The sequence below is a fragment of the Dama dama genome, chromosome 18, assembly GCF_033118175.1.
Source record: "Dama dama isolate Ldn47 chromosome 18, ASM3311817v1, whole genome shotgun sequence".
NCBI lineage: Eukaryota > Metazoa > Chordata > Mammalia > Artiodactyla > Cervidae > Dama > Dama dama.
Window position 1 is genome coordinate 62670930 of NC_083698.1, and position 14718 is coordinate 62685647.

General features: G+C 39.6%; 1 protein-coding gene across 1 annotated transcript in view; it reads right to left on the reverse strand.

Moving 5' to 3' along the window:
* Positions 1-3972: 3972 nt before the first annotated feature.
* Positions 3973-14718, reverse strand: part of GARS1 (glycyl-tRNA synthetase 1) — a 42416-nt gene continuing 31670 nt past the window's right edge. Inside the window, exons 12-17 of the mRNA XM_061165430.1 lie at positions 14354-14498; positions 10373-10458; positions 8695-8804; positions 6654-6747; positions 5872-6062; positions 3973-4284 (exon numbers count right to left, since the gene is read on the reverse strand). Of these exons, the coding sequence (XP_061021413.1) occupies positions 4159-4284; positions 5872-6062; positions 6654-6747; positions 8695-8804; positions 10373-10458; positions 14354-14498 (752 nt within the window). The 3' untranslated portion in view covers positions 3973-4158. The remainder of the gene's footprint in view (positions 4285-5871; positions 6063-6653; positions 6748-8694; positions 8805-10372; positions 10459-14353; positions 14499-14718) is intronic.

Here is a 14718-nt window from a genome sequence, read left to right on the forward strand (position 1 = left end):
AGTGCTGGCAACACCCTCCTCAAAGAGATATCTACAGGCACAGCTTCTTGTGAAGTTAAGTCATGGCTGAGAAGGCTAGACTTCCTAACCTGGCTGAGAATCTGCATTCACAAACTCCAAAGTGTGGGACAAGAAGGAAAGGTCCTGAGTTGTAGGGCAAGGGTTATATACAAGTAAGCATCTCCCAACAGCAACAGACTGTTTGGAACTGTTAGTAAGTAACTGAGTGCTCAGATGCTAAAAAATCCACCTGCAGTGCAGGAGACCTGGGTTCGATCCCTGGGTCGGGAAGATCCCCTGGAGAAGGAAATGGGAACCCACTCCTGTATTCTTGCCTGGAGAATCCCATGGACTAAGGACCCTAGTGGGCTACCGTTCGTGGGGTTCCAAAGGGTCGGACATGAATGAGCAACTAACACTTTCACTTTTTCTTCTTTTTTAAAGGACAGTAATATTTAAATTACCGTAAGGGTGAAAAGAGAGAACACAAAGGACCTCTCTTAGAATAGAGCCTGGCACGTGATAGGCACGCAGCAAACATGCCATTCTCCCTGGAAACACTGAGCTCCAACCACTAAAGTCCTGAAGGGATATCGGGCAGAGGAGAGGCCTGAACCCCCAACACTGGACAAGGGAAGCTGGATATGAGCCGTGGAGGGTTCATGAGAGCACGTTTACTGACACCTCACCGGAGCAACATAAAACAATGCCTGCTAAATTCATCTTTTCTGGAAACTTTGGTATGTTTAATGACAACTTTTAACCTGTTGTCAGTAAAAATTTTGTTCAGAAGATGCTTCCCCACTCTGGAGTGGGGCAGGAGGGGGCAGGGCTCAGTCTTTTTATGGCTTGAGCTGAAGTATCTGTTTTAGCAGAGGTTTTCCTAAGGGGCTTTCGAAATTTTGCTGTCTGAACTTCAAAACTCAGTAAATTGGTTTGAAGGGTGCATATACATGAGCATTTTTCAAAGTTCCAGTGATTCCAGTGTGCAGGCAGTGTTGAGCACTACTGTCCTAACTCTTTCACTGCTGCAAAAGGTTTAAAAAATGTATCCTTAATCATGCAAGAAAGGTATACCATCGCAACTGGGAGAACAGAAGTCGCCAGCACCAGAAAATCTCCTGGCAGGAGGGCAGGGCCATAGGCTACAGCTCTCAGGCATTTCCTGGTGAAGCTCCCAAATAATAACCCAATTTCCAGAAGAGCCATTAATCCTTTCCACATGATCCTAACACAATTACTGCTTAGACGCAGCCCAATAACCAAGATTTATTGAAGAGACAGGCGAATTTTGAGGCACAACAAAATTATTCATCCATTCATATGCTGAATCTTCAACTAAACTTCTTTGGGATGGACAAATGCCAAGCAAACAAAACCTGCCTTACACATAGTCAGACTATCAGCAAAGATGCTGGTGCAAGGCTCTTTAACGTGATTGATGCTATCTGAACCTCTTCATCCTAGCCCCACCCAAGAGATGCAGATTAATAGTTATCCCTAGTGATAGGAGGTTAATTTAAGTGCAGCTGCATCCAGAGATAATTTGGATTTATTTTTGGTTTGTTTCTCTTGTGAATATACTCCACTGGGCAAGACAGTCACTATCATTAGCCCAAGTTTATATTGGTTAAGGGATTAATAAATAAGGGTCTAGAATGAATCTATCAAGGGATTTGACAAAATTTTTCAAATTGTTATCACAAAGACCTTTGAACATTAACATGTCTAGTACCATCTCACCTGACTAGTAGGATCATTTATTTATATGACGTCACAATGAATTCTGGAGCACTCTATATTCCGTATGTTACTATCATGAGCCGTTAGGCAGTATTGTTTCTGGACTCCTGCAGGACTCAGGCACCAACCACCTTTCTAGACATAATTCGTATTTGTCTGAGCATCCTGAATTCAACCTAAGTTTTCAAGAAAGTTTCAAGAAACTACTGTTTTCTTAATGTACATTCCATGGAAATGTTAGACTGTCACCTTTCTTCCTATTTTTGAGAAGAATGGAGAACAGGAGTGACTTCTGGGGCAGTGCTACTTAGCCAGCTCCCGAGATAGCTCACAGTTTGATACAAATGCATAAATAATAATGGGCTGCATAGCACATCAAGCCAGAAAGTCCCTGGCTTACACATTGGACTTGAACAGAAGAGAGGAGTTGTGCACACACAAGTCTTTGGTGTGTAGAGCCTCTTTAGAAAACAACTCTTCCCGACTGCTTAAAAGCAAGCATATGTGGAGAAGGAAATGGCAACCCACTCCAGTACTCTTGCCTAGAAAATTCCATGGATGGAGGAGCCTGGTGGGCTACAGTCCATGGGGTCGCAAAAGAGTCGGACACGACTGAGCGACTTCATAATTGGTGTCAATAAACATTAAAAAAAAACAAATAAGAAGGAATAAATTAACAAGAAAAAAAAAAAAAAGCAAGCATATGAGAGAGAGAGAACCATCGGCTATTTACCCAGCTTCCCCACGCAGGTAATCAATCACTTAACAGGCAGTAGGGGCTCTATGGGGAGAAATCGTGCATTGCACCTAGAGGAAAGACCAGAGAAAGCAGGGCTTGTAGAATTCATATCCACCATCTAACTCATGACAAATGTGTTTGCCAATGAAAAGTGAAGAGAGCTTTGGTTCCAATCCTTTTACGATCCAAAGTAGATAAATCTACGTGTTTATTTTTCCTATTAAGGAGTTCTTAACAATGCCTGAGGTTGTGGTGATTGACTAGGGAGGTGCTCACTGTGAAAAGTTAAATAAATGTTAAGTAGTAAAGACAACTGCCCCCCTACACCTCTGTCCCAGCCCCAATGTGAGAATGCTAGAAGACACACCAAGTTAAGAGCTATAAGGGGTGAAAAAAATCCTTAGAAAATAAAAACTCAGTTTATTTAAAAGCTAGTTGCTTCTCATTTAATAATGAATACTTTGAAAAGAATAGGTTAGAAGAGAAATAAGCATCAGTGAAATGATTTCTTCCCCAGGGGTTTGTCAAAATCAAGACTCATGCAAAGTCTATTTACTGACTACCTACTGTGTACAGCACTGTGGTAGGCACCATTGGAGAAGAGATAAAGATGAGAGAATCCCAGTGGAATTTTTCAATTGCTCTTCATTCTCAAGACAAGGAAAACATTCTGGATATGGCACATCCCCTCCCTTCTACTGTCTGAGAGGATGATGGGATGCTAGACAGTCTTAACACAGCAAATAAAGAGCTGGTCAACTCACATACTTTAATTTTTTCCTAACAAATGAACACATGTGTTCTGACTCTATGCAAAAACATCATAGAAGTGAAGTCCCTCAAAAGTTGAGCCAAAAACTACTAGGCTAAAATCAAGACACTGTGACGGTTGAGAAATGCTAAGTCAAGACACGGCAGATGGGGTTCCTCCAGCATCAGGAGTTCAGCAATTTCCAGGGCTATCTGGGAAGCCAAGTACAAGCACGCCTTAGAATTTAAATAGATGGTTTCTGTAGATGCACCCCACTTGGACACTCTGAAGAGCAGAGTGTCATCAGGATATTGGGGTTAGCAGCCCTGACCCTCACCCCAGCAAGTCTCTTCCTTCTCCACTGCTTCTGCAGCCTCCTCCACACCTCAACACCTCCCAGAAGCCAGTCCCCGTACTCAAGAGACTGCTGCCTCTTCAGCACAATGCATCACCTCAGAAAAAGAGAACAGAAAAGGCAAATCCATAGAGACAGAAAACAGATAAGTGGCTGCTTGGGGCTGCAACGCCCCAGGAGATTTCTTTTAGGAGTGATGGAAATGTTCTAAAATTGGATGGCGGTACGGCAGTTGCACAACTCTGTAAATACACTAAACATCATCAGTTCGTTTAAGTAAATTTTACGGTCTTATGAATAAAGTCAAGTTTAAGGTATATTCAGTTTCATGTTAAGTCATGGGTGTCTCCCCAAGGTAGGAAAAATAGCAGAAACAAGAGCATGTAGGTTACAAGTCTGTTCAGAATTCCTTCAACTTTAATCGTGGGAGTAAGATCAGGCAGCCACTGAGGATAAAATGTAGTCCTGGGGAGGAACTGAGATGCTGCTTTTTTTTTTTTTTTATAAAGTGGACATGATAAGAGTTATTCTTTTATTAGAACAAATGGTCACAAGTTGTCAAAACTGCTCTCATTCTTCGATTGCTTCTTTTTTCCCAGTTTCTTGACCTTCGAAGACAGGATATCTGGCCTCCACATCCGCCCACATGATGCTGCCATTGGCCAGATCGCGGACAACACTGGGCAGTTCAGAGACCTGGGGTAAAAGAAAAGAGAAGTCCCAGAATCAACCAACTGGATTAGGCTGTCAGAAAAAAAGGATTCACCCTGCACTCAGGAAACAACACAGTCAAGTCCATGTCTACACAGTGACAGGATCCCTCCAAAAACTGGTCCCTACAGTGTCTTTCTAAATGACTCCCACTGAAGCCTCTTTACCTAGTTATGCTTACCTCCCTCCCAGGCTGGGGTCCTGCTCTTCCTCCACCCCAGAAGCCCTGCCAGCTCCCTTGGGTACCCCAATTCGCCACAGAGCCTTTCCTAGTCATTCCAAACCTCCAGGCTACCTGAAGTTACTTCATATGTATTAAATTCAACTCTTAGAACCATGGTCAGTCAAGTAACAGGAGTGAAGGGAGTCAGGAAACTGGAGAGCCCCTAAGGAAGGGGCCAGCTGTTCATCAGCCAGAACCAACGGTGGCCACCACCCAGCAGGGGTTCTCAAACCCGAGTGGCCAACCACAGGAATCATCTGGGAGGCTTGTTTCTTTTTTTAAAGATTTTTTTTTTTGATGTGGAGCATTTTTAATGTTTTTATTGAATTTGTTATAATGTCATTGCTGTTTTCTGTTTTTGGTGTTTCAGCCGTGAGGCATGTGGGATCTGAGCTTTCTGACCAGGGATCAAACCTGCACCCCTGCATTGGAAGCGCAGGGTCTTCACCCCTGGGCTGCCAGGCAAGTCCCCGGGGGGCTTGTTAAAACAGTTCTGCCCACCCTCTCTCTCCCTCCAAACCCCAGCTTCCTCCCCGTTTCTGACTTAGCAGGTCTGGGGTGGAGATTTCTCTTCCCTAACAAGCTCCCAGGTGATGCAGATGCTGCTGGTCCAGGGACCGCACTCTGAGAACCCCTGCCTGACAGGAATATAGGTTCAGAGTAGCCAGATCTGGTACTGTAAAAAGATGAGCCAGAAATCTGTGACCTCTATAGTAGACTGAAAATTCCCTTGGGAAAAAAGCAGCCTTTCACTTCTGTTTTCCGTATGACAAACTCTCAGTAACAAGCAGAGCAAATGAAAGGCACTCTGAATACAAACTTGCTCAACATAAACTGGTCAGGCAGCTGTCAAAGAGGTCACTCTTTCCTTTCCCTCCTGTACTTTTCCCATCTCCATGGTTCCCTTCCCATAAAGTAAAATTACTGAAATATTATTCACTGTTTTGAATTGATTAGCATGAAGAAGTTTATACATACTCGTGGGTACACTTATATGGAAATATAAAAATAAAACTGTCTAAGCCCCCCAAAGCCTGCCAATAAAACTATGGCAACAACCACTTGCGATCTTATTTCTCTTGCTCAAATAAACAATCATAAATGCAAACTGTCAGAGAATGAGCCCAGAGTGATACACATGGCTGTAAAATATTAGAGAAGTGTTAATGAATATTTTCATAATTAAGCCTAGGGGATTCGGGAAATCTGTGCTCTGTCTGATACAAACTTAATGATTAAAATGAAAAAGACAAAAAGAAGGGATGCATAAACACAACAAAATCGATCTCAGCTCGGAAGGAACCAGTACGCATTTTTAAGACTACAAATGCCAAAGCGAAGGCAGTCACCTCTGCTCTGATCTGCCGCATGGAGTCTCGGTCCCGCAAAGTGGCTGTGTGAGGGGTTTTGTTCACTGTATCGAAGTCAATGGTTATGCCGAAAGCCACCCCAATCTCATCAGTCCTGGCATAGCGTCTCCCGATGGATCCCGAGGAATCGTCCACTTTGTGAGAGATGCCGTGCCTGGTCAAGGCCTCCGCTACCCAAAATAAATTCAGTAAATTAAAAATGTCACATGAGCTCAGGAAACTTATAACAGGAGCTAACACAAAAGAGCAAGAAGTTGCAGCTGCAAGAGACAGAAAAATTCCCAAAGCTTAAGCCCCTGCTGGAGCCCAAACCCTCACTCATCCGGGTTTCTCATTTGGCTGCAGGGGCACAAGCAGCCAAGGTGAGGAGACCGGTATGGCCCCGAGCAGCTCAGTGGATGCCTCCCATCTCCCAGCTCTGAAACGTGTGGGCCCCACCAGATGGCCACAAAGATCCCTTCCAGTGCTGTGAGTCCAGCAGCTGCAGATTCACAGAGTGGTCACCCTCCACTGGGTATGTCACCCTCCACTGGGTATCAGGGAGGTCACATCCCTGATGATGTGACCGGCCGGGTCAGCAGGAGAAGCAATATGCAATCCGATTCTTGGGTCCTACCCCAACTCATTCAAATGCTAAGAGAAAACACCCCGATCAAGCATACTCTTTATTCAATACTTTTTTTTTTTTTTAAGAGACACTTCCTAAAATTCAGTCTGCCTGATAGTATTCCCATGGAGATTAACCAACTGGATTTACTTACATAATTCCTTGACGAATGGCATGAACTCCTGGTTCTGGCTCAATGGAAGGACGGAACATTTGAATGGAGCCACTACGGCAGGGAAACTGAAGAACTAGATGATTTAAAAAGACATCCAAATGCGTTAGCGTATAAAGATCTAAACATTAACATCCAAATTTCACTATCAAAACACCGGAAAACAGGATGTGAAAAAGCATTGCGATAAAACAGACAGCAGGATAACCAGAACTAGAATCAGAAAGACTTGGTTTTCAGCTCAGAATCTGGAACAACTCAGTGAACTCCCCGTCTCTGGAACTGCTTCTGCTCCTCTACTACTGTTCCTCTAGGAACACTCATAACTCCACTCCTCTCCTCCTCTTGTGATAATTCCATTTAATGTGAGAGAGAAGTGGGGAACTGGCTTTATAGAAAAATGGGATTTTTTTGTTATCTAACTAGCAATGCTTTTATACCAAATTTATAGGAAAATGGATCGAAGGACTATGTGCTAATAATTTAGAAACATTTTTGGCTTCTTACAGCCTAATCAAATTCCTCTTCATGATGAAATCTCTACGTAATTCATAAAACACTGTAACTTATTCTTGCCTAGCCTTTAAGAAATTTCTATTACAACTTTAGTTTTATCACTATAGAGTCAAAGGAATAGCTGAAAGCTTTTTTAAAAAACCTTTTCATTAGAAAAATAAGCAGGAAAAGTTTGAAGCAAACTTGGCCTTTTAAAAAGGGCACATTCAGTAAAGTATGATGTCATTCCTCAGGAAGAACCATTCCTTATGTCTACATCTCTGGGGTCCAGGCTCAGGTTCCTGCTATCTGTTAATGAATGAAAAGCCACTCCTTAAATGTCAGGAGATGAAGATGTGACTTCAGGGCAGAGAATAAAAGAGTAGCTTTATTAGCTGTACATTATCAACAGTTATGTCAAACTTTTAAAAATACTGGTGCCAAGAACTCTTCAGTTCAGTTGCTCAGTTGTGTCCGACTCTTTGCAACCCCATGGACTGCAGCGTGCCAGGCTTCCCTGTCTATCACCAACACCCGGAGCTTGCTCAAAGTCATGTCCATCAAGTTGGTGATGCCATCCAACCAAGAACTAATCAGTTCATCTTTAAGGCTAAACGCCCTAGGAAAAACTCCAGCATTGTGTACACACTCAACTTTAGCTGGTCACGCAGGTAAGAATGCTTCTTTCAGTTAATTTGACCTGTACAACCTTTCCTCTCTAGCATTCTTCTTCTGAGTGATCTTCCTGGAAACCTGTAGTTATGTATCAAAGGAGTATAATTTCCACAACCAGAGATGAGGTTGAGAAAGGTGAAATAAGCCATAATGAAAAGCTATGTGGAAGACATGGAGCAGTAATTCAAAAGCACTGGAGCCAAAAGAAAACTTGAGGGATGAAGACTTCTTAAAAACATGCAGCGTTAGCTAGGTTTGAATGCTGGGAAAGCCTACACATCACATACTTCTGCTCAATTTATGATCTGTCAATATCCCACAATGAAATCATCTGGGTTTCTTATAAACACATACACACAAAACTAGATCCTGGGATCTCAGACCTAGTGAATCTGTATCTCTGGACTAAAACCTAGGAATTTACATCTTTACCTTCAAAATACCTCAGACAATTTCATGCAGTTCAGGTTCCTTTTAATGCTTTACCAAAGTATGAATAGAGTTTTTAAGTTTGTCCAAATTCTATAAATCATCTCCTCCTTCCCAATTTTCTAAAAACAAGTATATCCAGAAAGGAGCACTCCTCCCATTGATGCAATACAGACAGCTCTCTCAAAATAGTATGTTGTCTCAGAACTCAGATGCAACTAAAACAATGGCATCTGGAATAACCTATACATTCTAATGCACAAATGAGATAAGGAAGTGCTTTGCTTTGTAAACAGTTAAGCAAAGGTGTTAATATTCCAGTAAATAAAAACTGACTGTTTCAGAGTTGTCTTAACATCACTCAGTAAATGTCATTCTCTGACACTGTAAGACAACAAACAGTACACTCTACATGACAACTCACCGTTCTCTGTTCATCTCCCTCGCGAACTTGGAATGTATGTTCAAATACTGTATACATGATCCTGCCCAGGCCAAAAGAGGGTTCAATTACACTCGGAATAACTTCTTCCACTGCAAGAGAAACAGAAATTCAGTAAGGCTCTCTTAAACCCCACATGATGCACTTCGGGTCCTCTCTAAACAATTCTAATTGGCCCTAAAAATATCTCTATTCTAGATGGATTGTGATTGACCCCGTACAGCAGGACAAAAAAATCGGAACATTCCTAAAAACTATTTCCTGGTAGAAAACATGATGCCTTTAAAGAGAAAACTGGAGAGGAAAACTTTTTTTTACCAAATTTAATTGTTTGTATAGCATAAAAAATAAAACAAGATACCAGTGTATTCCTTCACCAAATTGGTAAGCTATGAGCAATGCCTTCTGCCTCACTCATGCAGAAAGCACTGAAACTCTAAAGCTTCTGTAAGACTTTGCTAGAATTAAAAATCCACCACCACAGTCGGCAAATTTAATAAAAACAACTCCTACATACAAGTATCATATGATTTGTGCTTTACTTTTTATCTTACTATCTGGATGAGAACTCCTGAAGAGAGTCAGGTTACTGCTATTGTATTTCCAAGGTTCTGGGGTCAGGAGTCCCTTAGAGAAGAGTTTGCTCAGGTACCAGCAGTCAGTCAAAGACCAGGGACCTCACAGCTCTTCCCATGGGTGAAACTATACTTGTGGTATACAGAGGAATTGTCTTCATTATTACTCATTATTCAGAAAGGAACCATGGCTAAGCACTATCCACATCTAACTAAACTGACCCTAACCTTGAGAACTTGTTTCAAGAGAAATGAGGTAACTGGAACCAAAAACTCACACATGAGAGTAACATTTGAGAAATGGCCAAGGCATTTTCTGCCCATCCTTTGGTGGCATCTGAGCAATGGTGAAGGACAGCTCTAAGCCAGCTGCCAGGATGTGGCTAAAAGGCCTCAGAGCATGAAGAAGGGTTTCCCTTGCTCCCTCCTATCACGGCTCCGCCTGCTTTTACAGCTCCTTGCAGCCTAGCAACAATGAGGCAAGCCAAAAACAAATGGAAAAGGAGGCCAGCTCGTTCGATGGGCAGTATTGTCTCAAATACCCACTACTCTCAGGTTCCAGGAGCATCAATTCAACCAAGAATCCTTCGTACCTTCTCTAAAATACTCATTGATCAACTCATAGAATTGTCCTACAAAACAATAATCATCTCCTTGGCTTTTAAAAAGTATGAACGACCACTAACCTAAATGACTTTTAATAAGTTAATCTGCCAGAAAAGACAGTGTGGATAAGTTCTCTCTTTTGCTTAAAAAATAAAAGAATTTTTCCTTAGAGTGAGGAAAAAAAAAAAAAAAGATGCTTTTAATCAAAGAGATAATCTTCATATGTGTCTCAGTCACAGAAAATATAAAGATGGCATTATAAGTTATTTTTCAGTAATGAGTACAATTATTTTTTTTTTTTTTAAAAAAAAAAACAAGATAATGCCTTGAACATATTCATCAAATTTAGGGCTATATTAAGGATTCATTTTCTTCTTCAAATTTTCCATAAAATAGTTATGCTATGAAACTTTAAAAAAATGCCATTAAACAGTAATGATTTTTGTCTGCTTGTTCCTTAATTATTTTTACAAATTTACCATGTAGTGTTTTCTGGAATCTCTTCACATTGACCATATCTTTTGTCAACTGAAATGTTTTCCCTTCAGTTTCAACAGTAAATTCCCTACAATGAAACAAAGCACATATTAGTGAAAACACATATGCCCATGCCTCAATTTAAAGGAGTTTTACAGATTGCTAAACCTCTTTTAAGTGTAATACAACTTGGTCAACAATCCAGATATAACAACTGAAGTCAAATTTATATTTTTCATAAGGAGTACCAAATTAAGTATTATTCTAACAACAGCACCAAACAGTATTTTGGGAGGCACCCAAATATGTAGCTAGTCTTACAAAATTCCACAAGTGACTTAGTGACCAACTCCTTGATTTTGAGATCAAGGTAAAACCAAAGAAAATTTTTTTAAAACTCAGTTATAGAATAATTACAATAAATTTGTCAGAAGCAGGTCTGCTGGCAAAAAGACCACTGTTCTCATTACTGTCCCAACAAATGTAAAAATGACCAACTTGTCATCTTACAGAAAGAATTTTTAAAACTCCCACACTTTTTCCAAATTGAATTTTTATACTTATGCTGATGAAGATCAGCTTAAAAGAAGTTTAAAGATTCTGCTTGATATGTCAATATAAAATACTATCCCCCCCAAATCACTGACTGCTGCATGCTTATATCCTGAGATATGCCCATACCATTTCAGGTTATAAGAATTCACCTTTATAAAGCACTTTATGTAATATCTGTATTTTAGCTTATGAGGTATTTCATCACATTATGATCAATTTGGATGTGTCTGGTCTCACGAGCAGCTTGGTGCTGAGAAAAGAGAGCCCTCCTGTGGTTGTCCTTGGAGCTGTATGGCTGGTACATGGTACACTGCATTCTGCTAGTTTCTAGCAGTGGTAATCTCATGCATCATATGAATGATTTTCATTGATTTCTTCCATTTTTACTATTCTGTCTGGAGTCTGTGCATGCATGTATTAAAGACTCCACATAGACAGTATCATATACATTTTCTCCATGAGCACAGTCTAAGTGTAGGGTATGTAACAGTTATAAAAAAGCTGAAATTAGCAAGGAGATAGTTATTATTTGAGAATAATTTTTAAAAAGCTGTCTTGTTTGTACATAAATCTGTTAGTAACCTATGTTAACTTTAATGGGATATGACGTTATTCTAGCATAAACAGACATTAATTCTAGGAGACCAGAAATATTTTAAAATTTTCCTATTGAAATAGATAATTTTATCTTCAATTTACAAGTGTTCAACTTGCGATAGCTGACAAATACACATACTCATGCACCCACCATGGCCCCAAAAGTTCCCCTGGGTCCCTTCTCTTTTGATCCCCTCCATTCTCACTCCAACCACTGATGTGCTTTCGACTACTCTAAACTAGGTTTGTCTTTCCTAGAGTCTGGCATATCATCTTTTGTGTAAACTTCTTTCACTTAGCCTAATGTCTCTGACAAGGTTTGGCAAACTTTCTGTATAGGGCTAATTATGAAATATTCAGTTATAAAATATTCAGGGTTTGCAGACCATAAGCAGACTCCCATACTGCATTTTTCTTTTAAACAACTCTTTGAAAATGCCAAGTCATTCTTTGCTGGAGTGATACAAAAAATATGAAAGATGTTCCAAATGTACTTAAAAGTATATACTCTTCAGTTATTAGGTATTCTACAAACAACAAGTAGGTTGATTAATAGTGTTTATATCTTCAAACTCCTACCAATTCTTTTCTGTCTACCAATCACTGAGAGGGGTGTAAAAATTTCTAACTGTAACTGTGAATTTGTCTAATTTTCCTTTCAGTTCTGTCAAGTTTGCTTTACATATCTTGAGGTGGTTTTTAGTGGCATACATGGGTAGAAACGATGTAATGTTCTTGATGAATTGATCCCTTTATCATTATGAAATGCAACCTGATAATTCTGCTTGTTCTTAAGCTTCCTTTGATGTTAATAAGCCACTCCACCTTCTTGATCAACGTTTGTGTGGGAAATATTTTTAAAATATTTCTTTTCCCTTTAAACTACTTGAGTAGAGGCATACCTTGCTTTCTGTGCTTCACAAGAAGCACAAGCTTTGCACTTTTTGGCAAATTGAAGGTTTGTGGCCACCCAGTGTCTGTACGTCTATCAGCACTGCTTCTCCAACAGCATCTGCTCACTTTCTGTCTCTGAGTCACATTTTGGTAACGTTTGCAATATTTCAAACTTTTTCATTATTATTATGCTTGTTATAGTGATCTATAATCAGTAGAAGACTTTGATGTTACTAAAGATTTCCACTTGCTGAAGGCTCAGATAGTGGTTAGCATTTTCCAGCAATGAAATATTTCTATACTAAGGTACATTCACTGTTGTTAAAAATATAATGCTATTGCACAAAAGAGTACATTATAGTGTAAACGTAACTTTTACATGCACTGCAAAACCAAAAATATTTGTGTCACTCACTTTATTGTGACAAATTTATTGCAGTGATCTGGAACCAAACCCACAGTATCTCTGAAGTACGTCTGTATTAAAATTACAGTTTCCTGTAAACAATATTTAACTGGGTCTCGAATTTTTTAACCAGTCTGACATGTCTATTAATTTGAGTGTTTGAATCATTATATTTAAAATAACTATCAATACTGTTGAATTGAAATCTACCATTTCCTGAGTTGTTTTCTATTTGTCTCATCTGTTCTTTGTTCATTTTTCTTCTCCTATCTTTTTCTAGAGCATTTTTTATTATTCTGTTTTAGCACCCTTATTGTTTCTACTATAGCGCCTTTGGTTTCTGTGTGTCTTACCCAGGCAATCGCTCTGAAGTTGACTACATGTCCTTTTTGATTAAACTTAGCATATGTAACATGTGCACCTTACAAAAGTATACATATTCTTACATACTCCCAATTCTTGGCTCCCCTCCTTTGGGCTACTGATAACACAAATGCTATTTCTACACATTACAAATTTCACAATACACTTAATATTTTTCTTTGAACAACCCATTATCTTTTAAAGAAATTCAGAGATGTCATTTTAAATAAATGAAAGAAAACGTCACTCTTATCACCCACATAGCCATCATTTCTAGAGCTCTTAGTTTCTTTGGGTAGACCTAAATTTCCACACTTCTGCCTGCAGAACTCCTTTAACTTTTCTTGTGGTGTAACTCTGGCTGACAATGTATCGTCTAAGTTTTCTGTCTGAAAATGTTTTCTCTTCTTTTTCCTCAAGTATTTTTTTTTCAAAAGACATTTTTGGCGGGTATAGGCTTTTGTCTGTAAGAACCTGAGAAGATTTCATTCTACTGTATTGTGGCTATGTACACACAATTATATTTGTGGTATCACCTCTATCTAGATGTTCCATTTGGTTTTTTAAAATATGTAATTTCCATTTCCCACCTCGTATGTTCATGTTTTCTCTTATGACCTTGAGCACATGAATACTGTTTTAACATCCTTCTGTATTATTTCCATGATGCTTGTCACTTCTGAGTATTTCTTTTGATTGATTTTTCTCCTTATTTTGGATCTTTTCATGCTTTTTCATATGGCTAGAGACTTTTTATTGTTTGCCAGACATAGTAAATTTTACATTGTTTAGTGCTGAATTTTGTTGAATTCCTTTAAAGATTCTTCTCTATGATTTTTCATTTATATTTACAACAATTATGCTCAGGACTCCAAAACTCAAAAAAAGGGTATTTACTTGAGAGAGAGATGTACTTTCTAATTACCATGGATAAGTCTCCTCCTTTAAGAAAGTTACTGGGAGGAAAAAAGATCTTTGCAGTTCACTTCAAGTCTATTTCCAGGTCACAACGCCAAAATCTCAACAAACAGTCCCTTAAAAGTAGCCAAGAGGTGGTACTCACTTGCAAAAATTTCTAAAGAAACTAATGTCCCCCTAACTTTCAAAACATGGCAAAGAGAACATAGCTGACTGGAGCCCACGTTAAAGGACACATCTTAAAACTTACCCTTTTTCACTCAGTAGTTTCTCCATTTCTGTAATGTAACACTCATCACAAATGGCAAGGTACTCCATCACCAGCTTCGCATCCTTCTTATACGCCTTACCAATTGCTCCCTTATTGGGTTCAAACTGAACAACATTGACGGTTTTGTATGAAGGGGTCAAGGAATACACAGCTACAGAACTGCCCCAATACTTCAAGAAATGATCCTGAGGACAAGCCTTCATCGAGTTAAAACAACTACCAGTTTCCTACTGGTATCCAAGATCCTCTTTATGCTGATTTCAAGTGTATGTATGCAGATACAGGTGTTGGAAACGGCTGAGAAAAGCTGGTCAACATCCTGAAAGATACAGAGCATTTTTCTC